The sequence below is a fragment of the Apiospora aurea genome (assembly GCF_038362705.1).
Source record: "Apiospora aurea strain CBS 24483 chromosome Unknown utg000004l_segment0_segment0, whole genome shotgun sequence".
Lineage (NCBI taxonomy): Eukaryota > Fungi > Ascomycota > Sordariomycetes > Amphisphaeriales > Apiosporaceae > Apiospora > Apiospora aurea.
In genome coordinates, this window is record NW_027117391.1 from 1,607,834 (window position 1) to 1,630,842 (window position 23,009).

Here is a 23,009-nt window from a genome sequence, read left to right on the forward strand (position 1 = left end):
GCTGACTGAGGTACGGTGATCGAGGCGGTTGAGGCGCTTATGGACTGTTTTGAATATCTCCGACAGGCCCTGAGAATACGGGCTGTATCCGCAGTCTCGAGTCCACTGTGCAGGCTGCAGAAGATGTGCCGAGGAGGAGGAGGAGCAGCAAGCAGCAACAGCAGCGTACATCTGATGTAGTGATCATGTACCAAGGACAGGAGACTGTTCTCTCCTTTCCGTGTATAAGTATTCCAATTTCATAAGATATCACGACCGGCATGGCAATCTTGCCGAAAATCTGCGAGTACTGGTACATGCTCTCCGTTACGCTTGGCCGCCCATGCTCGTAGATCCTTTCGGCATATTGATTCTGTCTGTACGATACAGCAACCGGACCCAGACTTTGGTGAACCTCCATATGCGAGTCTCTGCGACCTACCAAATAAGAAGAGCCCCAGGACTCCTCTGGGCGGAGTAGCGAAGGATTTGTTCCTGTCTGCCTTACCTAGATCTGCGCATCCGTACTTTGAAAAATTCTCCTGGGCGTTTCGGGGAAAGCCCTATACCATGTCCGGTTCCACGGAGCAGCAGCAGTGGCATGCCCATCGTTATGGAGAGAGGAGGGGAGAGAGATCTCGCGACGAACCATAGGCTGGCTCATGATTATGTTAATTTACGGGACTGCCGTCCCGTACCATTACGAGGCCTTCCTTGGGAAACGAAAGTTTACTGCTGGTTGTGCCCATTCCTGTTCCTACCCAGCCTCGCTGTGATGTGTGTACCTACACCCTGACACCTTTTCTTTCCATTGGGCCAGGCAGGCAGGACGAATCAACGCAAGGGTGAGAGATATAATTTCCGAAGGCTGAGTGCCCAAGGTTTGCTGCTTTCTGGCTGACTGCCCTGCATTCCGATCCGTAACGCGCGAAATAATAAGAATTCTCCATGCCAACTTCGACCCTTCATCCCTCTTTGCGCTTCCGAGGCGGGCTTGCCCAGAGTCCCAGTTCAGTCCAAAACACATACACACGTCACTAAGAGGCTGGGTTTTGGAGGCAACACAAGAGAGACATCGTCGACATTGACAAACGTAGCACAGGCGCAGAATCGGCTACATGGAACGTGTACATTTGATTTCGGTCAATATGGACCGAAGTGTGTAGAGACAGACTTGCACCGCAAGGTACAGTTGCCCTCTCCTCCTGCTGATCCAGAGGACACACATAACTGAGTCTGGCGGCCACCACGTCGCCGTTGTATGTACTTGGCTGTCTCTGGGTTAACTCGTAACTCGTAGCAGCATTAGGTCCCCGGTGTACATACACAGATGCCCCATGTCGTGTCACGACCGTCCCAGGCAGAAATAACTCCCGTCCGCGGCCGCCCCCCTCGCCCCTCGTGTCGTGCCATCCGTCTGCCGATAACCTAACCCCCGACGAGGGGGGCGCGGGGAGAGGGGGCGCTCCTCAACGTGCACAGCCTGTTTCCTTCTGCCCTAGAAGAAGCAGAAGAAACGCCAAAAGGAGCAATCTTGTCCCACGGCGACACAGTCTTTACTTACGGCCGATGCGAGGCTAATTCTCCTCTTAGGGTTGGGGTGCCTACCCGTCCGTGTCTCCCTCCCGTCCGCTTTCGCCATGCGACTACGACCGAACACCCTCTCGTCTCGTCATCACCTCCCTCTGGGACACACCTACACACATGCGCGCGCACCCTCGTACCCTCGCCGTCTACGTCTTTGGGGGGTCACGATGAAACCGGGCCAGAGGGGAACGGGAGAGGCGAATATGTTTTGGGTGGGAGATGACACGGATCATCCACGGGTGAGGCTGTCCTTGCCCACCCCTTCCCCCTCCCATCTGCATCTACATCCACACGCCCCCTTTTCGGAGGTTTTGCACACTAATGCAGGCGTGTTGGGTTATGATCGCTACTTCCCGCAGCCCCTGGCCCCGTTGGCTTCGGCCTGCCCTGTCCTCCTCGGGGGATATGTCGAGGGGCGAGGCCAGGGCAACACGCGGATGCGAGGAGAACAGCAAGAGCGAAATAGACTGGCCGCCAATCTAAATGTCTCGGGGGCCGGGTTGCCAGCTGGAACGGGATGACAGTTGTCGAAAGTCGTCCTGATACAATAGGTGTGTGTGTGTGTGTATGTGCTCTGTTGGCTGGCTGACGGGGTGTGGCCGTAGTAACGCATCTCGGAACCTATCTGTCTATATTTACCTCTGATATATATGTGTAGTTCACTCCCATCAAGTACAGACCTGCTTGAACCTGCATGAATTATAGATTGGGTCCTATGCGTAGATGGAGGAGACACCGGGTTGGACCGCGAATAGGCACTTGGCAGAAGCGTTGGGAACATCAAACCATTCTTGCGCTTCTCATATATATACATACATATATATATACATATACGAGGGGAAAACTTTCTAAGTATAGCTCCGATATAACTGCCATTATACCCTATAGAAGCCCTATAGCTATAGTAGAAGCCCTGGCGTCTATAACTGACTCAGACCGGCGCGACCAACCGAGATGCAAGTTCGCATCAATCACACCCTGAATCTCAAAGGGAAGATTCGCCTCGCCTCCCGCATTCCCCAACATCCCTTCCTCCCACCTGCCAACCTGGCTTCTGACGTGACACAGAAACCGCCAGCAACTGAGCCGGACAATATTCCCCAAACACCCGCAGCGTGCATGGCCTCCTATGCTGCCTCCCTTTGCCTTCCCTGCTGCCATTTCGGCCCCTTGCCATGGCCCTTGTCCTCTCTCTTAAACTTGTACTGGATGTCTCAATGCCACACAATCATCCCTCCCCCCAGAGATACAGACCCTGCAAGTCTTGCCGAGGCGAGACAGACAAAGACGAAAGAGAGAAGAGAGAAAAAAAAAAAGAATAACGTCGCGGCTGTCCCGCCCGCCCATTATCTTCTTTTCTTAATGAATTTTACTCTCCGAGACCCAAGGTATGGCGCGGCGCGCAACACACTTACACAGGCACACGCGCGCAACACATCGTCTGGCCACTCGCTGAGACATGCATATTTGCAACTTGAAGGGTCAGCAAGCACCTGGTGCTAAGTGGTACACAAGGCATAACAGCTACGCCGGTAGTAGCACCTTGCAACGTGATACATTTTACATGTTCGTACACGACCGAACCTACATACAGAGACCCCCACGTACCGCTGCATGCGTTTGCTCTCGGCGCATGTGTAGGTGGGCCTACCTATAAATACCATATGTGTATCGATGCGCTTCGTATAGATACATGCTTCTTCGCCCCTTTGCAATTTTAGCAATATAAACAACACGATGGTCGAAGTATGTACGTATGTATGTAATAGCAATATAACTAGCTGCTGGACGTCCCGTCTAGCCGGAGATCGCACCACCCAGCGACGGAGCGAGCTTGACCGGATGATGATGATGATGATCATGATGGTGATCATGATGGGCAGATGATATGTCATTTCAGCAGCGAAACCGCAGATATTGCATGTGGCTTGAACTGAAAGCGGCGTTTTTTTTCTTTGTTTTTTTCTCTTTTTTTCCTTCTCCCGCCGCCCACTCAGGTCCTGCAACTAAACCCCGATGTGTGTTTGTTTGCTTGAGCTGTCTGGCCATGGTATGGGTAGCAACTATGAGCGATGAAGCACACCAATCACGTAGGTAAGAGCGAAACCCAAATTGTCAACATCATCTTACTTTTACATAGCTCCTACATCGTATTTATTAAATTAACCTACAATGACCAACTTGACTTTGCACATGGGGGAATTCTCCCCTTGTGCCCCCCGAAATCCCCTCCCATCGGCATAGGTATCGCAGGTACTGCTGCTAGCTGCTGTACACATCCAGAAAAGAAGAGGAAGAAGAAGAAGAAGAAGAAAAAAAGGAGGCTCGCCTCTTCCGTTTCGAGTTGGATCCGTTTCGTCCCCCCTCCCCCTTCCCACTTGTGCAAACGTAATACAAAGATCTTGTGCGCTGGTAACCTATCGAGATGCGGTGGGCAAAGGCCAAGGCCCAAGGGCCATCATTAAACGCAAACAGCGCGGGGCCGAAGAACAGCATAATTTTTTACTTTACGGGAACACAGGGAGGGAGCTTTTTCTCACATTACACACACAAGGGTTTGCCGACCAGACCAGCCGGTATGGCCGCACACCGGGGGTAAGGAGAAGCTCGTGTTGGAAAAATACGAACCACGATGGGTGGATCGGATTGCCTGGCCTCGACGTGGCTTCATAGAGTGAGAGATAGAGATAGAGAAAGAAAGAAAAAGAGGCTGGTTTTGTTTAATACATATGTACACCGAGCAGATAAGACCCGTCAGATACCATCGAATACCTAGGTAGAATACATCCGTTCTGAAACCGCTGGCCCTGCTTCCGAAACCAACACCTACCTACAATTAACTCCTCGAACTATTGTTTATTCGGTGGATATACGCCCACTTCCAGAACCGGGTAGTGTGTTTCCAGGTGGTGATTCCAGGAGGCGCTCGAATGGTTCGATTGCAGGTTCCATGATTGAACAAACAGGCAGATTGGACCCCAGTAGAAATGTGCCAAGGGAGTCACTTGTATAGCTGATATCCTCAGTGGAATGAAGTCTCGTGGGCCTGATAGTGTGTTCACTTGTCCATAGACGTTGATCCTATAGAGAATATCAAGGGTACTTCAAATAGTTGGACTGACTGCTGAAACCGCTCTCGTACTTGCATAACTCCTTATAACGAAGACTCATTCAAAACGTACACGACGTCCTCTGTGGACGATCCCAAATATACAATAACTCTGCAGCAATCAGACTGCAGACGCTCCATCCCATGCAACGCCATGCCAATGATCACTGAAAGAAGGCGCCTTCACTCACAGCCGTGGCTGGACGCCGGCAAAGGCCGTCTCCGAAGGCCACTGCACATCAGGCCAGATCTGACGGATGGCGTCCCAGATGTGACTGACGTAAATGATCGTCAAGCCCTCGCGGACTTCAGAAGGCACCTCCCGAGCATCCTTCTCGTTTTGCGCCGGCAACAGGACTGTCTTGACGCCGGCTCGGTATGCCCCAATAAGCTTCTCCTTGATTCCCCCGACGCGCTTGACGTGACCAGACAGCTGGAATTCTCCCTGTACAGCAAATTAGTATGATCATCAAGAACTTGAGCATGCAAGGGGTACTTACGGTCATGGCCATGGTTGGAGGCACGGCCCTGCCAGATAGAAGGGAGATGAGTGCAATAGCCTGAGCCATGCCACTGGAGGGTCCATCTTTGGGTATGGCTCCAGACGGACAGTGGACATGAAGGCTGCGGTTCTTCATGATATTCTCCGAGGGATCTTGGGTGAGACCAAGCTCGTACGCGTGATTTCGGACCCAGCTTCGTGCCACCTTCACACTCTCCATGAGGACTTTGCCGAGGTTGCCGGTCAGCTCTACGCTGCCATCACCAGGCATATCGAGCACTTCGATGAAGAGGATACCGCCATTGCCACCGGAACTGTAAGCAACGAGGCCAGTGACTATGCCGGGCTGCGTAGTCTTCTCCGCGATCTCGTCTTCAAACTTCTCAATGCCAAGGATAGCTTCGAGGTCCTCGACCGTCAGTTGAGGCCGGTATGTCTCGGGTTGCCCTTTGTCGTTCGCTTCCACAAACTCAACAGCTTTTGCACGACACACCGAGCCAATCTCACGTTCAAGATTACGCACCCCTGACTCACGGGTGTACGACTCGATAATTTTCGAGACGACTTCCTCGTTGAACATCAGCTGATCTTCTGTCAGACCGTTTACACGTATTTGCTTTGGTACCAGGTGTCGCAAGGCAATATGTCGCTTTTCGAGTGTTGTGTAACCAGAAAACTCCAGGACCTCCATGCGATCCAGTAGAGGACCGGGGATGGTGTCGAGGGAGTTGGCAGTGGCAATGAATAAGACTTTGCTCAAGTCAATGGGAACGCCGACATAGTGGTCCGTAAATGAATTGTTCTGTTCCGGATCGAGCACCTCGAGCATAGCGGCTGAAGGATCACCGTTGTGATTGGCCATGCCTAACTTATCGATTTCGTCCAACAGGAAGACGGGGTTTGCCACCCCAACCTTCCTCAGCCCCTGCACGATGACTCCTGGCATCGCGGCGACGTACGTTCTCCGGTGGCCCCGAATTTCCGCTTCATCTCGTACACCTCCAAGCGAGATCCGATGAAACTTGCGTCCCAACGCAGTAGCGATGGACCTGGCTATGCTCGTCTTACCTACACCCGGAGGGCCTACCAAGAGAAGGATGGGTGCCTTCTCTGTCCTCCGCTTGCTTCTGAGCATCTGGACCTTGATACCACTGGCCCGTATCTTCTCTTCAAGCTCGGGGTCAAGCGTGGGCTCCTCTTCCGTTGCTGCTTCCGTTGCTGCCTTTTTACTAGACTCTAGATCCACGGTTTCTTTCTCCGTCTGCTTGATTTGAGCGTCCACCGCCTCGTTGGCTGATTGCATCAACCTGACAATCGTTAGGTATGAGAGGAGGCGCTTCTTGACCTTCTCGATGCCGTAGTGGTCATCATCGAGCTGTTTTCTTGCTGCCTCCAGAGTACCAGGGCCTATGGGATCATCGGTCGTTGCAGCCCAAGGGATCTCGGAAAGCGTTTCGAGGTATGTGCGAATTACTTGGTACTCCGCCTGTGCCGTGTTCATCTGCTTGAGCCGTTTCATTTCGCGCTCAGCAACCTTGGCGGCTTCTGGTGGGAGCTTGGCCTCTTCGATCTTCTTGTTTAGCTCCTCCAAATCATCCGAGTCAGACTGGTCTCCTTTGCCGCCCATGCCACCAAGCAGATTGTTGAGATTGAGAGTGGAGACTGAACCTTTGCGGGCGCTTCGCTTGCTTGCAGTCTTGTCCGTGCCGTCTTCGCGATTGGCGATTGGTACCGAAGTGGTTGAGACGGCTGTGATCTTAATGTTGCCCTTCATGTCGTTGATTTGACGCTCGAGTAGCGCTATAACCTTCTGGATGCGGTCCTGGGCATCGGTGGCCGCGAGAATTTGGAGCTTGTCTTCGTATGAAGCATCCAAGATGTTCATCATGAAATCGGCAAGAGCTCCGCCTTCGGCTGGTGTTTTGTTCGATATGAGCATACCAAGTCGTCTCGACAGCAGAGGGTTCAGGCCTGCGGATGGCGCAGACAGTAAGAAGGCCGAGACTCTGAGATATGACACGAGCTCAAGAGACAGGTGCTTCAACCTTTCGAATAGGTCTTGATACGGAGAGTCTTGGATGGGGATGGCGTCAACTAAAGGTTTAACTTTGCCCTCGAAAAAGGGATCCTCCTTGGTAACCTTGTCGACCTATTGACTCGGTATTAGTATTGCACTGCCAAGAAACAAACTGCATAGTATTGGTATCTTGCAAGGAATTACTGGCGACCCAGCAATGAAAGGTGTATTAGCTCCTCAAGAAACTGTGGTGGATAGGAACAGCAACTTGGAAGGATGGAAAGTAAACCGCGACAGTCGCTTACCGAGACGCGACCAATTCCCTGCACCAACAGGCTAAACTCCCCCGAGTTCTGGCCTTGAATGGCTGTAATCTTGGCCGTGACACCATACCCATATAGCTTTTCTTTCTTGATGTTGGTGGTATCGGCCTCGAGGAGTTCGTTGTATTTTTCGGGATCGCTGGCCAGCAGCAGCTGGCCTCGGCGGCTGAGCAGAGGCGAGGTGATGGGGACGCAGACGACGGGTATCTGGTCGACCCGCACGGATTCTCTCGATGCGCGCGCATAGACAGTCGAAAGCATCGCGGGAATGTCGCCGCGACTGGAGGGTACCGGAATGCGGAGGGCTGAGCCAGGGAAGAGGACGCTGCCCTTGGCCAGAGGAATAAACGGCATCATCGTGACGGACTGGGCCGGGGGCGCCATGCTGACGCCTGTGGATTTGTCTCTACACAGAATTGGACGGAAGATAAGTAAGTAGCCAGACAGGTAGGTATGCAGCAAGAAATATCCGAGCAGAAGTGGCGGAAGCAGATGCAATGGGACGGAGATGGGGTCATAAATCAGATGACGACTGGCTAGTTGGTTGCTACCGAGGCTCGAAGCTCTTTCCGGACGCTTCCAGGTTCCAGTGGACTTGGATTTGCTGATCCCCCCATGCCGCCCAGTGGCAGCGCAATGCCCTGATTGGCCGTGGTGGAGACTGGAGGCGCCAACGGAGACCTGGGGAAGGGCCTGGACTGCAGTTGCCGGGACGCCGGAGAAAACACAGCACGGGCGTGTACAAACACTGCTTCAAATGTGCTTTTCATCCGATTACGACCCCTAAAATCGGAAAACGTCATTTTCATTTTGGTAAGAACGTGAGTAATATAATAGATTTGAGCATAGGAGTATGCGAATAGTCGAATACCGAGTCTATACCTCTCGTTAGAATATCAATTGTCGTGTGCATCCTATGCTGTGGGGGCATGGGCGACTTACACGGGCTGCATCTCCCTTGGTGCATCGGCACTAAATTAGACTACGAGTTTTGATGGGTGAGCAGCACCATAGGACAAATATTCAGCCTTCCGGACCTACTTGCTTTGGAGTTCACTGTTGTATTCTGCCTGATGGGTTGAGGAACAGGTTGGTGCCCAGTGTTGGTTTGTCTGTCAGAACAAAAGGCTACGGAGGCTGACATATACTTTGAATGTGTTTTTCTTTTCAACCTGCGCCGACATTGACAATGTGATATAAATGCAAGCCGAGCAGCCCGTATTGGACGCCGGCGGTCTCCGCGATCGGCTTCGGCCTTCACCCGGAAGCCGAATACTAGGCAACGATGTAATGATGAGTTTAAGCCGCCCCGTGACAGACATCCGAGTAGATAAGATGAAAAAAAGGCAACTATAGAAACCCAAATATTACTATATGTTAAGGTCTATCAAATCATCAATTTCGAATACCATACTCATTGTATTGAGATTGCCCATTCAGAATCACTTATCTCCTGAAGCCGAATCCACCCACTCTACTCAGCTTAATCCGTCGACGCCTTGGCAATCATGTCTACCGTCAACCTGCCCTCAGGCTACACCCTTATCGAGGGCTACCCAGCCGTGGAAGATTACATGCACCTGCGCCGCGCCTCGGGCCTAACGCCCGTGAACGCGCAGCAAGCCGGCGCCGCCGTCTCGGGCGCCTGGTACGGCTGCTACGTCGCCGAGACGGCGTCGCCCACGCAGCCCGTGGCCATGGGCCGTATCATCGGCGACGGCGGCTGGTACTTCCTCATCGCGGATATGGCGGTGCTGCCGGAGCACCAGCGGCGGGGGCTCGGCGACGCGATCCTGAAGTCGCTCATGGAGAGGATCAAAACACACGCTGCCAAGGGAGACGCCTATGTGACGCTCTTCGCCGACATCCCCGGGAGGAGGCTTTACGAGAAGAACGGGTTCAAGGAGGCGATGCCGAGGGAGATGGGCATGGACATTGTTTTGAAAGATGTCGGCACCAGCGGGGATCGAATGAGGACGTCTCAATCGAATGAGTCCAGTTTGCACTGATTCTTCAGGCGTCTCCCTCCGTTATAGTCCGACCCAATGAGCAGTGAATACTAGTAAGCATCGCAAATAGGAGATATTTACTGATGCAGCCCGGACTTCTTGAGCTGGCGTGAAGTTCAGGGCCATTGGTTGGATTCCACAACAGAAGTTGCTAAAATATTACAGCAGGAATGGGCATGAAACAAGAGTTTGGCGAGCCAGTACTGTTTGCTACCTATTCGGCTCCTGTCATGGCAAACCATGTCGTGTATTTCGCAAATCAAATATAACAGTGAACTCCCCAAAGTAACGCTGAAAATTGCTAAAGCACCCTTCCGCTATGCATATGAATTCCAGACCTTCTGAACAGACACAAAAGTGTGATATAAACGTCTAGCGTGGGTATCTAAACAAGTCTGCCAAACTGATATTGTGCTGAAAGAAACAAACCTCATGAACGGCCTTCCCACGGATTCCGGAACTCATCCTCGCCACCAGAGCCGTATAGTGGGCTTTTTGAATCATGGTTGCTCCGCGTCTCATCATTCCATTGTCTGGACTCCTCTGCTCCGGGGCTGGGCTCGTCAGGCGTGGGCTCTCCCACCTGGAACGGTGTCGTCTCATCCTCTTCGTCCTCAGCCTCCTCCATGAGAATCTGGGGGTCTGAGGTTGAAAGGACTGGGGCGCCCAGGGGACCGTTCTTTTGTGATGCTTCAGCTTCCTCCTCTACAGGCCTGATGACCTTGGCCGGAGTGCCAGGGGAAGGTTCATTGGCAAAGAGGCTTTGCTTCCTTTCCTTCTGCTTCCCCTTTCCGGCCTGGTTAGTGAGACTACCTGAGCTTCCCGCCGTCCTAGCTGCCGGCCGCGTGGATTTGTATGAGGACGCCCGCGACGCACCCCAGGCGCCGGTGCTAGACTGGTATACTTGTGACTGTCCGTACCATCGTTCTCGTGATGGTATGTTTGCCGTGATAACGGGATACTGCACTCGTTAGTGGGATACTCCATGATAATCTCAAATAATGACAACCTACATTCCAGTCACCGAACTCCAGTTCCCGTGCTTTGTCGTACAGACTTTCGTCGTCCAAGTCAATATCGGCCTCGTCTGTAGCACCTCCACCGTACTTGGGGTTCGACCCGCTTGGTCCGCCGTCGCCATTCAGGAGTGGTGTGTTCGCGGTCAATTCCCCTCTGACCTCCCCTGGCTTCGGAATCCAATATTTGGCTTCTCCGCTCCGACTGTATCTCATACCGTCCTTGATTCTGGCAAACCGGGAGCTCGAATCTTCGTGGGCAATTACCTTGCCAGATGAGTCAAATACACGATAGTTGTATTTGTCGCCGTTGAATGTCTCCTTTGAATCCTGAATGAGATCTATGACACCGAAAGCGTCTCGCAGCGCATATTTGACGGGCAACCTCGCCGCAGATACTGTGTTATCGGCATAGTCGTGGTATGAGAAAGCATACCAGTGCGCCACTGCGAAAGCGGGCATTTCGCAGCAAATCAACGCGTCCTGGATAGCGGCAGCTAGGTTGTCGGAGGTGTAGCCCTCGACGTTGTCGGGAATCGCTCCCAACCAGACCAGGATAGACAAGAGGAACCCTTGCCAATACGAAGCGAAAATAATGAGCTTAATGCACAAGAACTTGGGCACGGGTCGGAACGGCAGCAAATCGTTGTGCATGCAGACCCAAAAGAGGCCAAGGGCGTACAGACTGATCGTGACACTGAGGTTGTATATGATACCACTCCAAAGGTAGCCGGAGGTTAGTCCAATGTAGCCCTCCTGATAGGTACCTGTGGCCTTCATGATGATAGCGGCAAGGGCCAGAATAGGCTTGAGCCAGGCGTATTGCAAGATACCTCGCTTGATGGCGAGAAAAGTGTAGGGGTCGGATATGTCGACCTTGGGCAGGACATGGTTCAGGGGCCAGAGATGCTGGACGGGCGAGCGTCCATGGGTCATGATTAACAAAGCTCTCTCGCCACTGAGATAGTTAATCAGGAGTTGGAAAAAGGCGTAGATGGTGAAAGCCTCGTATATGTCTCGAATCGGGTCCAGGAATTGGGCTGCCACCAGGGAAATCATGCTGACCCAGGAAGATATCGAGTATATAGGAACCATAAGGAGCAGTCGGACGGTATATCTCTGGGATAGAGGCTTTCGGTAGTTCTTGCTGCAGGACTATCAGTGTCCAGTTACAGGTATTTGCGTGGCCAAGGGATACGTACAGTTGGAACCATATTGATCTATATTGAGCAGCGCTCAGGTCAGTAGATGTACTCCAAGGGACCGAAACAGAGCATGGGGAGAACACGAGTCTATAGACGGGATCGCAAAAGGGAAAAAGCCTCACATTACAGATAGGACGGTGGCCACGATAGAGGCAACACCAGCCGTGATGGTGGTTGCATATTCGAACTTTTGGCCTGTGCCGCTGACCATGATGTACTATACGGCGGCCGTCGCAAAGGCAGAGAGCTTGAACTTATCTGAAGGAGTTAAGAAGGGAGGCGGTCGAGCGATGTCACAGGCATCATCAAAACTGAATATTTAGGTAGATGGGAGCAGTGAAGCCTCTGACGCGCGGTCTGCGGCGTGTCGCATGGGCATGGGAAATCAGATGGTGATGGTGATTGGGGTTGATTGGGGTGAGGGAGCTAACGTTCCGCCTGCCTTCCTGATGATGGCATGTGCTGCAGCCTGCGTCTCAAAAGATACCTCAAGCTAAGGTTAATCTGGATGCCAGGGCCCCCGTCACTGTCCCCAGCAGCAGCAGCAGCAGCAGTCAACCCCCCGCTTGCCGACTACCTATCTCCCTGAGCAATCAAATACTTGGCTGCTTGGTGCTTGGGGAATTGGACTGCTAGGACTAATAAGGAGAGCCTAGAGGCACTGACTAGCACGAACTAACAGGGGTGTTGCTGCAGCGAGAGCCCCCGCCGAATCTGAGCTGCAGCGCGCGTCATTAGGTAATTCAACATTGGAAGTCGAGCTTTCAATTAACGGTAGATTAGCATGCAACGGCGACCCAGACGCGCCAAACGCCGACAACCCAACATCAGCACCCAGGACACCAATTCCACGAACCAGTCGATCCTTCAGCATACCAACCTGCGGCGCATTGCAACGCACAACTGTCCTCGACTGGATCAGCTATGGACCCCAGCACAGCATTGCCCTTAGCTGCTGCGCGTGTCGGACAGATCTGGTAGGCGTGCTACATCGTTATTGAGTAGATCGCGAAGGATTAGGGGTGGACGGTCCTTCTTCTTCAAAGCTCTCTATTGCTGCCATGGCAGATCTGGGAAGCACCGACCACAGCAAAGGATGGGCAAACTTCAATGGGTATGGACTTGCTCTCACTTTTGAATTGTTCTGTGGTGTATTGAACTAACGACTGGGCTTCTTTACAGAGTATTCCTAGGCCTGCTCCTAGTCTGCGGCTTTCTGTAAGTCTAGGCAACTCCTATCCCCTGAACGGCTCGACCTAACATGAACCCAGGGCCGTCGTCTTCCTGCTGTACTTTAACAGAATTATTGCCTCCGTCATATCCTACCTTATTCGAACCTATACCTGGCACACTTCTCGAGTTTATATCGACATCCAAGCGCTGCAGGTTTCCCTCCTGGGTGGGAGGGTTTTCTTCAACGGATTTCGATACCACGGACCCAACGAGACTATCTTGATCCAGAATGGCTATATCACTTGGTCATACTGGCTCTGGAGGGTGAAGGATGTCGACATCGGCTCTTTCAAGAAACCGGCCAAGGCCGACTCGACAGGAAATGCGGCGGAACCCCCGGCGGAGAGCGCGCAGACGCCCAACCTACCCTGCCGTATTAACATTGCCGTGTCAGGTCTAGAGTGGTTCATCTACAACCGCAGTCCGGTTTACGATTCGATCCTGGCTGGAATGACGGATTCCTCGGATGTGCAGGAGTGCGATGCGACCAGTGCAGACCGCTTGGCTGATGGTATAAACCAGCCTCGGCAGCGATTGCAGAAGACGTCACAGAAACTCGAGGAGCAGCTCAACAAACTCGACTCGAAGTACTCAATGGACAAGAAAGAGTCGTATGGCTCGAGCGGTGAAAAGGAGCGTCCGGATGGCCATGGTCTCAAGGAATCTCCAACCTCGCAATCTGACGAGGAGAGTGCGTCACCCAAGGGAGATGATCAGCTACCGTTGATGTTGCAACTTCTTCCGATACATTTCGAGTGCAACAAGGCGGCCGTCGTTATGGGCAACGAAAACACAAAGGGGATCCTGATCATCAAGACAAAAGCCCTTGATGGCGAAGTCACCGCCTCGGAATGCCCAACTCCAGACCCATACAGGCAAATCTTCAAAATCCATTTTGACGAGCCCGTAGTTGAGATGAAGGAAAATAAAGAATACAAAGAAGACCAACTTACCAGGGCTGTTAAGGACAAGCAAGTTGTCCTCGAAACCGAGCCAGCTCAGCACCGCCCATTCTTCAGGAGGCACAAGCGCAGGGTCGTGAACCAACTGAGAAACCTAGTCCCATATTGGAGAAAATCCGTAGAGTCGTTCTCGGTTCATTCAAGGCATGGCACGCTCGCTACCGAAAATCCCGTTGCAAACACGTACAATTGGCAAGGTCTTTCGAGATATCTTAATGACGACGACGAGAATGACAAGATTCGCTGGTCCTCAGTGGAATATGCTGCGGTAACGACATTGGTGGAGAGTCCCGAAGCAACGCTGACAATCTTCTGGGATGTGCCTGGGAAGGTCACGCGTGCCCAGCGCCAACAAGGGGCTTCACAAGATCAAAAGAGTGAGAATAACGTCAATGGTTCGACTTCTCCAGCATGGGCGATCAATCTACAAATCAAGGGCGGCCTTGTCAACTACGGCCCATGGGCAGACCGATATAGGGCTGAAATACAGAGGATCTTCAACCCAACTCTCAGCAAAGATGCAGCGCCTGCAGATCCACTTCCTGTTGGCGCCGACAGAGTTCCAACCCAATTCAAGCTATTCGTGGAGCTCGACGAGGAGGTTACCCTCAGGATCCCAACGCGTGAAGACTCGAAGAATTGGAGGTGGAAGAAAGAAGTTGCCGATCCGCGGCAGCAGCGCAAGCAAGATACCCGACAGGGCGGCTCGCGTGACCACGACAAAGCAAATAATCCCGCAGCACAGCAACGCCCATACGGATGGCTCGATGTTAAAGTCGGTCCAAATGCTACTATCTCCTATTCTATGGATATGTTGGCCGGCCCCACTGGGTATACCAATACGCTGAATGTCGAACTTCCTTCGACTGAGATATCTTCAAGTGTCAACCATGGGCTGCTCTGGCGATCGGGGCGCCAACGCATATCTGCTGACATGTCTGGTCCCCTTAAATGGAATGCACTCCGTCAATGGCGCTTTGATATTGATGGTGACGACCTCGATGTTTTCATCCTCAGGGACCATATCTTCTTGCTCACTGACTTGATCGACGACTGGGGAACGGGGCCACCGGCGGATTATCTCTTATACACTCCTTTCAAATACCTTTTAAACCTCCAATTCCGGAATCTGAAACTATTCCTCAACGTCAACGATGTCAATATCGTTAACAATCCCACCGACATGGAAGAGAACACATATTTGGTCTTCTCAAGCCCCTGTCTAAAAGCGGAAACATGCATAGCTTTGGACAACTTCCGCCCCAGCAAGAGTGCCGTCCCCTTTAAGGTGCAAGCCGACAATATCGGACTCGCATTACACTTGCCGCCCTGGAATACACAAGCTAGTTTCATGAGCTCAAAGCAGGTTGGACAGGTAGAGAGCCTGTATCTGGGCGGCGAGTATCACTACAATTCAACAACATCAACTGCCAATACGGACACTCTTGTCCTCGATGTTACCGGCCAGTCATTGGTGGCCACTGTACATGGGTTCATCATTCGATATTTCCTGCAGCTGAAGGACAACTATTTCGGAGATTATGTTCATTTTCGTACCCTCGACGAGTACCAGGAGACACTTCGACTCAAAAAGGACAGCCCGGAGTCTGAGGAGGCCACTCGGCCACCACCCAAGAAGTCCAATGACATGGATGTGGTGCTCAGTATCCGAACAGATGACACGAAGATTATGTTGCCCGCTAACATATACTCCTCGGACCGACACCTCATAATCGAAGCTGCTGCTCTCTCGGTTGACCTTCGGTTTACCAACTACTACATGGACCTCGACCTAGTTATACCCCCACTCAGTTTGTCCATGGGCAGTGAAGATGACGGTGCCACAAGTCCCTTAAGCACTACTTCCAGTACGCAGATGTTCATCGATGGCGTCGAAGTCTATGGTCATCGTTTATTTGGCTTGCCTCCAGTAGAGCCCACATATTTGTGCAATTGGGACCTATCGCTAGGTGCAATCACCGGCGAGTGCACAACGGATTTCCTAGTTGTCCTGGCCAACGCTGGAAAAGCGTTTGGCTTCTCGCTCGACGATGACGAGAATGCGCTTATACCATATTCGTCCATTGTCGTGTACGACGTGACATTCCTGCGGCTTTCTGTCCAGTCAATACAGTTATGGCTGCACGTGGAAGAAGCTGCCTTCATGTTATCAACGGATACTATCGATGTCAACTTCAACGACTGGGCGAGAACGCATTATTCCAAGCGGGCTGACATCAAGATCCCCTCCCTTGAGATCGCTTGCGTCAATTCGGAGTCTGCTGCCAGACATAAATCTAGGCTTTATACTCGGGTCGAGACTGATGCGCTGGTACGGACCAACATTCAGGTCTCCATCATTGGGAGAAAACACGCCTTTTCTGAGGAGAGGAGGCTTCAACAGGAGCTTGTTCGGCGTGAGGACCAACGTACTCATCGCACTGACTTCCTCATCCTCTCTGGCCTCCTGGACCCAGAGATCCCAGATCCAGTAGATCCTCCAGCACAGAGTGTGCCAACAGTTCCCCAGCCAATGACTCCTGTCAACCCCTAGCCCCGAAGAGGTTTCTGCTAGAAGCATTGGGTCCTTGCAGAGCTCACGGCGATTACGGCACAAAAGCTCGTTTCTGTCCTTGGCCAGCGACAGTACTAGCATGCGCAGGCAAGGCTCCAACGCTCGACGACGGCCGCAAGACAACGGCCGCCGGAGTGCAACTTCGGCCTATCATCAAGCGAGTGAGACGCGCCCGGCTTTACGTCAACGCAACTTCTCTGGTTCTACGGGACGCCACTCGGCATTTCACAGTGCTCTAGGAGATTATAAGGATCAAACCCACAACACCGTCGCATTTTCCAGTCAGTTTTTCGCCCCTTATTTCCCATTGGAAAATGTGCGCCCCAACGTGAGCGAGACAGCATTGCAGAGCGCAGATATTGAAGATGATGATTTTGCCACTTCGTCTCAATTCGGTCTCGCAGATATTGATCCGGATTCGTTGAGTGAGGATGCTGTACACCAGACTCTCATGATTCAGCTACCCTCTGGCATCTCGGCCTTTTTCAACACGGCAGCACTACGGCACATCGCTTCACTATTGGAGGCACTTCAACCCACAGAGCCTGAGGCCCTACTGGATACTTTGCAGATCAGCTCGATGACGGACATATTTGACATGCAGAAAAGACAGAAGCTCAAACGTAACATTGACGATGTCGTTCTCCGGATACCTCAAGCAAATGTTCGCTTTCTCAACTGTTCTAATGTCGATTCTCCGCATCCGGCACAACCAGAGCAGGACCAGTATGACTTTGTGCTGAAAAAGACACTATTAGCCACGCGATCTGATACACAGGTAGACGAGAGCGACAGTACTGTTGACAAGGCGTCGCGCTCTTCTTTCCATCTTCGTTTTGATGCCTTTGAGGTCTCTGCTGCCGAAAGACTGGCAGGTTTCAATGAAACGCAAGCCGCAGTCAAGGCCAGCATCGAAGAGGTTATGGTCACGCTGGGCAACAAAGACGTAACCTTTGCGGATTGCGACATTGGTGCACTGCGGCTCAGTACGTCCTCTGGCAAGGTCGAATACCTAGCATCGTTGATACATCGAACCAATATGCTGGCAGATGAAATGGGGGATCTGTTTTCTACAACCTTGTCCAAAGGCGATTGTCGACCTAAACAGCTCGTTCACCACTTGATCACCGAGTGCCAGACTGCGCCCGATGCTCCTTTCATGACTCGCCCTTCAGCTGTGTTGCGAGCAGCTTCGGAGCATTTGAGAACTCATGATTCCTGGAAAATGGTTTCGAGATTACGCCAGATGTGGACTCACATGAGCAACTCTCGAAAGGAGCACCTCAGATATGAGTGCTTCAGCTTGTCCGGCGTATGTCCGGAAGACGCAAGACAAGCAACCATGGAGGCTTTCCAAGGCTGGAGAAGCTGGGACTTGGAGAATGTGGGAGACTCATATGTAATGAAGAACATATTTGGCAAAGCTGCTACGAGCCAAAATAACTCGGCGCGACGGCCAAAGATGGCTTCGCTTCGGATACAACAAGTGGAGTTTCTTCTCGACCCTGGCCCCAAACAAAACCAGGTCTTCGCTATGAACATCACCACAAGATGCCATTCGAAGGATCTTGAAACCCCAGACCTTGCCAAGGCTGGCGCACCGGCTAGTCAACTCATAGTGGCGAATATGTACTGCTCAGATGCAGGCCTAAAGCTCAACTGGGAACTGCTGGAGCTCGTGGAAGACATATTGCGGCTCTATCGAAAGTCTGAGCTGAACAGCACCGAAACCGCTCAAGTAGATAAGCCAGACAAACCCGAGTCCAAGGTTGCCCAGTTGTCACAGACAATCCAGTTTGTCTTTACTCTAGGCCATGGCACCATCCTGCTGGAGACCGTTAATCTGAGGTCCGAAACCCAGAGTGACGAGCTTAGTATCTCGGTCTTGATGTCCAAACGACCATTTTTGACAAACACCAACGCTGTATTGGCGTGCAGCTCGGTCTCGACGAAATTGCGAAGTCACCAGCAAGCATTGGCTACTTTCAGGCTCAGGGGGCCCAGTGTCTTCGTTTCACACGAGTTGCTTGAGAGCGACGTGGCATCAACACATACGATCAAATCCACCGCAAGCAGTCAAGACCTAAGACTGACTATCAAACAAGATCCTATCGTATTGACAGAAGTCATTGATACCATTGTTCAGGATGAACTGGCACAGCTTTACCAGCTGAGAAGCCATCTTCCATCAGTTCCTGCGCAACCACCAAAAAGCCATAAGATAACGGAGCGGCTTTCCTCGTACCGAGTGGATCTGGCGATGTTCTTGAACACTTACACGATTTCATTGCCTCTGCTACGCTCCATCACATACACGATATCCGGCGTTGTTGCTCGAGCCGCCATGGCCGCTAATTTCGGCAAAGAGATAATTTTCGATTTCGATATCAAAGAAAATTCGCATGACATGCAGTTGCATGTCAACAATGCCCCACGAAGTATCTCACTCCTGCAGATTCCACCCACAAATGGGCGTATCACAAGCCGGATGGGTCAAGGGGAGCATTCTGTCTCAGTCTTTGCCTCAGTGGAGCTCGTTCAACTTGACGCGTCGGCCGTCTATACCCTTCTGAGCGCTCTGAATAGACCAGAAATGGCCAATGCAGTAAGCGATCTCCAGCGGCAAGGGAAGGTCATGCAGGACCATATGCAGGAAATATTTGGGTCACCCGAAGAGCCAACCTCCAAGAAGGCCGATCCCAGCGACAACAAGCTGATCTATGAAGTGCATACCACGCTCGCTGGCATTGAGATATTTGGACATTCGCCACTCAGATCAGACACCACGCCCCTTGCACACCTGTCCGCCTCCTTGGGAAGTGTGCATCTTAAATTGGCTAATCGTCTGGACCACCATAGCCCAATTCTGGAAAACCCCGAGATACATGTCAATCTCCGACAGATCGTCTTTGACATCAGAAAGGGCACGTCGGAGTCCATGCATACTTGCGGCAACCTCTCTTTCGCTGCTTTGATTACGGCAAGCACGAGAGAAACTGAGGATGGAAAGGACAAGAGAGCCTTCGATTTCAGGAGTGACAGTTTCAAGGTCAATTTGTCTGCGGAAACTGTATCTACATTTGTGGAAGTTATCGGCTACATGGGTGACAAGATCAAAGACCTCGACACGACTAAAGAAATTGAGTATCTACAAAAGCGACTGAAGCAGGGTCGACCCAAAATCACGATCAACGATGAAGAAAACGAGGACACGGGCCCAGAAACGGATATATTTGACTCCTTTCTCGGACAGATCTTGTACTCCTTCGTCGTGCACAACATCCAAGTCAGCTGGCTTGTCAATCCCGGCACAGATCGTCTCGTGGGCCACGAAGACCTGGTACTCTCTTTCCAAAAGATCGAGTTTGCCACCAAGAAGAAGAACACGGCTAGACTCACCATTGAAAATTTCCAGCTTCAGATGGTGCCCCCCCGACCATGATAGGATTGCTCGATCCGCCAACTCGGCTCTCCTTCCCGAGGTCGTCTTTAATGTGGCATTTGTCTCGACAATGGATACGCGCCGCCTTGCGTTCCAGGCAGTGGGGAAATCACTCGATCTTCGTTTGACATCAGGCTTCATCATTCCCGCTGCCAATCTTGTCGACTCCATCAGCCAATCCGTCAAGAATGTCAAACAAGCCTCGGAGAACTGGACACCAATAGTACCGGTGACGGAGAAGCCTGCTGACAAGCCTGCTAGCAAACCCGTCAAGACTCAACAGAGGTCGATATTCGGAAGCAAACGATTGGAGTCTCTACTTATTGATGCCGATTTTGCCGGTGCAGTCGTTCACTTATCCGGCAAGAAACCTATTGACGATATGAACACTCAAATGAATAGCAACGGCTACCCATCAATGTACCGCCCAGCTCTAGCCGGGAAGTATGGCCAATTCAGCACGGACGAGTCGGGAGGCACCAGCACGACGCTACGCAGTCCTGGTCTTGCCTGGAAAACAGAGTACCGTGATGACGGAAAAGAAGACCAAGCTATCTACGGTGAAATCAAGGTCGATGCTTCACGCAATATTCTCTATCCAACCGTCGTTCCCTTGGTTATGGAGATTGTATCAAGTATTAAGGAGGTGGTCAGCCAAGACGAAGGGGATACCCCCGTCGTACCTCCAACGCCCCCTGCTAAAGAAGGCCCCGGGTCACCAAAGTCACCCGAGGAAGAAAACATTCTCACCACTGACCCAAGTGAGGTTCTCGGACGCACGAAGCTGAATGTCGGCCTGCGTATATGCAGACAAGAGTTCTCCCTGAGCTGTCAGCCTATTGCTCGAGTTGCAGCAACTGCTTGCTTCGAGGATATCTACATCACAGCCAATACGGTACACTCTGTGGACCACGGCAATTTCTTTGCGATCTCGGGCACATTCAACAAGCTTCAGGCATCTGTGCAGCACGTTTACTCGCGGGAGTCTACGGGTAGTTTCGAGGTGGATTCGGTCGTGCTCTCGCTCATGAACAGCAAGCACTTTAGCGGAACAAGCGGCGTCTCAGCAATTCTCAAGGTCAGCCCCATGAAGGTGGCAGTCAATGCCAAACAACTGCAAGACTTCCTGTTGTTCCGCGAGATCTGGGTTTCGCATGAGATGCGGCAAGGCAAATCGGCTCCGGTAGCCACCTTGCAGACGTCGACCTCGCAGCAGAGTCATCTGGTACAGCGATATCAGCAAGTCGCGGCGACAGCAGCCTTCCCTTGGACAGCTACCATCTCCATTGCGTCATTGGATGTCCGCGTTGACTTGGGACAATCTCTCGGCAAGGCTGTCTTCAAGATTACTGACTTCTGGGTCTCATCCAAGAAGACATCGGACTGGGAGCAGAATCTTTGCTTAGGTTTCCAGGGGATCGGTGTCGACTGTACGGGCCGTTTGAGTGGATTCGTGACGCTGCAAAATTTCAAGCTTCGTACTTCGATAGAGTGGCCAGAGCGACAAGCCGCCCTGAACGAGACACCCCAAATCCAAGCATCCATCGGCTTCAGTCAGTTCCGACTAAAAGCTGCATTCGACTACCAGGCATTCCTGGTTGCCGACATCACATCCATGGACTTCCTCATGTACAATGTGAGGCGGAAGCGGGATGGGAGAGCTGACAGACTCGTGGCCAACTTCGATGGGGACGCCGTACAGGTCTTCGGCACGACAAGCTCAGCAGCTCAAAGCGTTGCGCTGTGGCAAGCTGTGGAGAGGCTTATCTCCGAGCGCAAGGCCAATTACGAGTCTTCTCTACGCGATATCGAGAAGTTCTTGAGGCGCAAGTCGGTGGCTTCGCAAGCCCAGCTGCCTGACATCCGGTCAAGAAAACCTGCTGAGGACAAGGCGGTCACCAAATCGCCCATTTCGCTCGATACGGATGTCGTTGTGACTTTGAGAGCTCTCAACCTCGGCGTCTTCCCAAGCACGTTTTCGGACCACCAAGTCTTCAAGCTGGAAGCGCTCAACGCGCAAGCTCGCTTTGCTGCCAGTATGCAGAACCGCCGGATTCACAGCATTCTGGGCCTCACACTTGGGCAGCTGCGCATAGGGTTGGCTGGTGTCCGCAGCACGTCGGCACCCAAGGCGGCGTCGGAGATCTCGGTGGAGGACGTGGTGGCGCTGGCGACGGGCTCTCGGGGCGGGACGATCCTGAAGGTGCCCAAGGTGGAGGCGGTGATGCAGACGTGGCAGACGCCCGAGAGCCGCAGCATCGACTACATCTTCAAGAGCGCGTTCGAGGGCAAGGTGGAGGTCGGGTGGAACTACAGCCGCATCTCGTTCATCCGCGGCATGCTGGCTACCCACTCCAAGTCTCTCGCGAGCGTCTGGGGCCGCGATCTGCCCGAGATGAGCGCCATCAAGGTGACGGGAGTGCCGGGGGCGCCTTCGACTGTGGCAGAGGAAGGAGAGAAGGAGGGAGAAGAGGGAGAGGCGCAGAAGAAGCAGAAGCAGAAGATCACGGCCGAGGTGCACGTGCCGCAGTCCAAGTACGAGTACGTGGCGCTGGAGCCGCCGGTGATCGAGACGCCGCAGCTGCGGGACATGGGCGAGGCGACGCCGCCGCTCGAGTGGATCGGTCTGCACCGCGAGAGGCTGCCCAACCTGACGCACCAGATTGTGATTGTGAGCTTGTTGGAGCTGGCGGGCGAGGTGGAAGATGCGTATGGGAAAATCCTGGGCTCCTCCTAGTTTGTTGGCAGCCGATGAGGAGGCAAGTCTTTTATTGTATTCATTCTAGCCCTAGCATACATAGCGCGGCGTTGTTGCCTGAACGGTTCGAAACAGATGCATTGGGAGGTCAAGTTGTATAAATAAATGTATACCTATATATTCATAATTCCAATCCTGTTGTAATGGGAAATGCCATCACCCAGTGTTCTCCTATTTCTGCTCCTATCAATCCGACCAAACCCGGACCCCTGTAGCCTACGCGCCTGGCTGTGCGGTGCCGCCTAGAGTTAGTTTAGTGGGTACTTAAGTAAGTAATGTTTGCTCCCAACCG

The 23,009-nt window shown here is 52.4% G+C and overlaps 4 protein-coding genes across 4 annotated transcripts; 2 read left to right on the forward strand and 2 right to left on the reverse strand.

Annotated features, from left to right (window-relative positions):
- Nucleotides 1–4,862: 4,862 nt before the first annotated feature.
- Nucleotides 4,863–7,901, reverse strand: PG986_005292 (lon protease 2; the record flags this gene model as incomplete). Its single annotated transcript, XM_066841514.1, has 3 exons — nt 4,863–5,120; nt 5,176–7,326; nt 7,500–7,901. 3 exons carry the CDS (start codon nt 7,899–7,901, stop codon nt 4,863–4,865), a joined length of 2,811 nt encoding a protein of 936 aa, XP_066701376.1.
- Nucleotides 7,902–9,025: 1,124 nt separating this feature from the next.
- PG986_005293 (GNAT family N-acetyltransferase) lies at nt 9,026–9,526 on the forward strand (the record flags this gene model as incomplete). The annotated part of the gene is made up of 1 exon (XM_066841515.1): nt 9,026–9,526. The coding sequence occupies one exon, from the start codon at nt 9,026–9,028 to the stop codon at nt 9,524–9,526; it is 501 nt and encodes a 166-aa protein (XP_066701377.1).
- Nucleotides 9,527–9,956: 430 nt separating this feature from the next.
- On the reverse strand, nt 9,957–11,958 carry PG986_005294 (uncharacterized protein; the record flags this gene model as incomplete). The annotated part of the gene is made up of 4 exons (XM_066841516.1): nt 9,957–10,487; nt 10,540–11,689; nt 11,745–11,762; nt 11,870–11,958. The coding sequence occupies 4 exons, from the start codon at nt 11,956–11,958 to the stop codon at nt 9,957–9,959; spliced, it is 1,788 nt and encodes a 595-aa protein (XP_066701378.1).
- An 850-nt stretch (nt 11,959–12,808) lies between these two features.
- On the forward strand, nt 12,809–22,696 carry PG986_005295 (uncharacterized protein; the record flags this gene model as incomplete). The annotated part of the gene is made up of 5 exons (XM_066841517.1): nt 12,809–12,861; nt 12,930–12,965; nt 13,019–16,452; nt 16,610–19,941; nt 20,000–22,696. The coding sequence occupies 5 exons, from the start codon at nt 12,809–12,811 to the stop codon at nt 22,694–22,696; spliced, it is 9,552 nt and encodes a 3,183-aa protein (XP_066701379.1).
- Between the last annotated feature and the right edge of the window lie 313 nt (nt 22,697–23,009).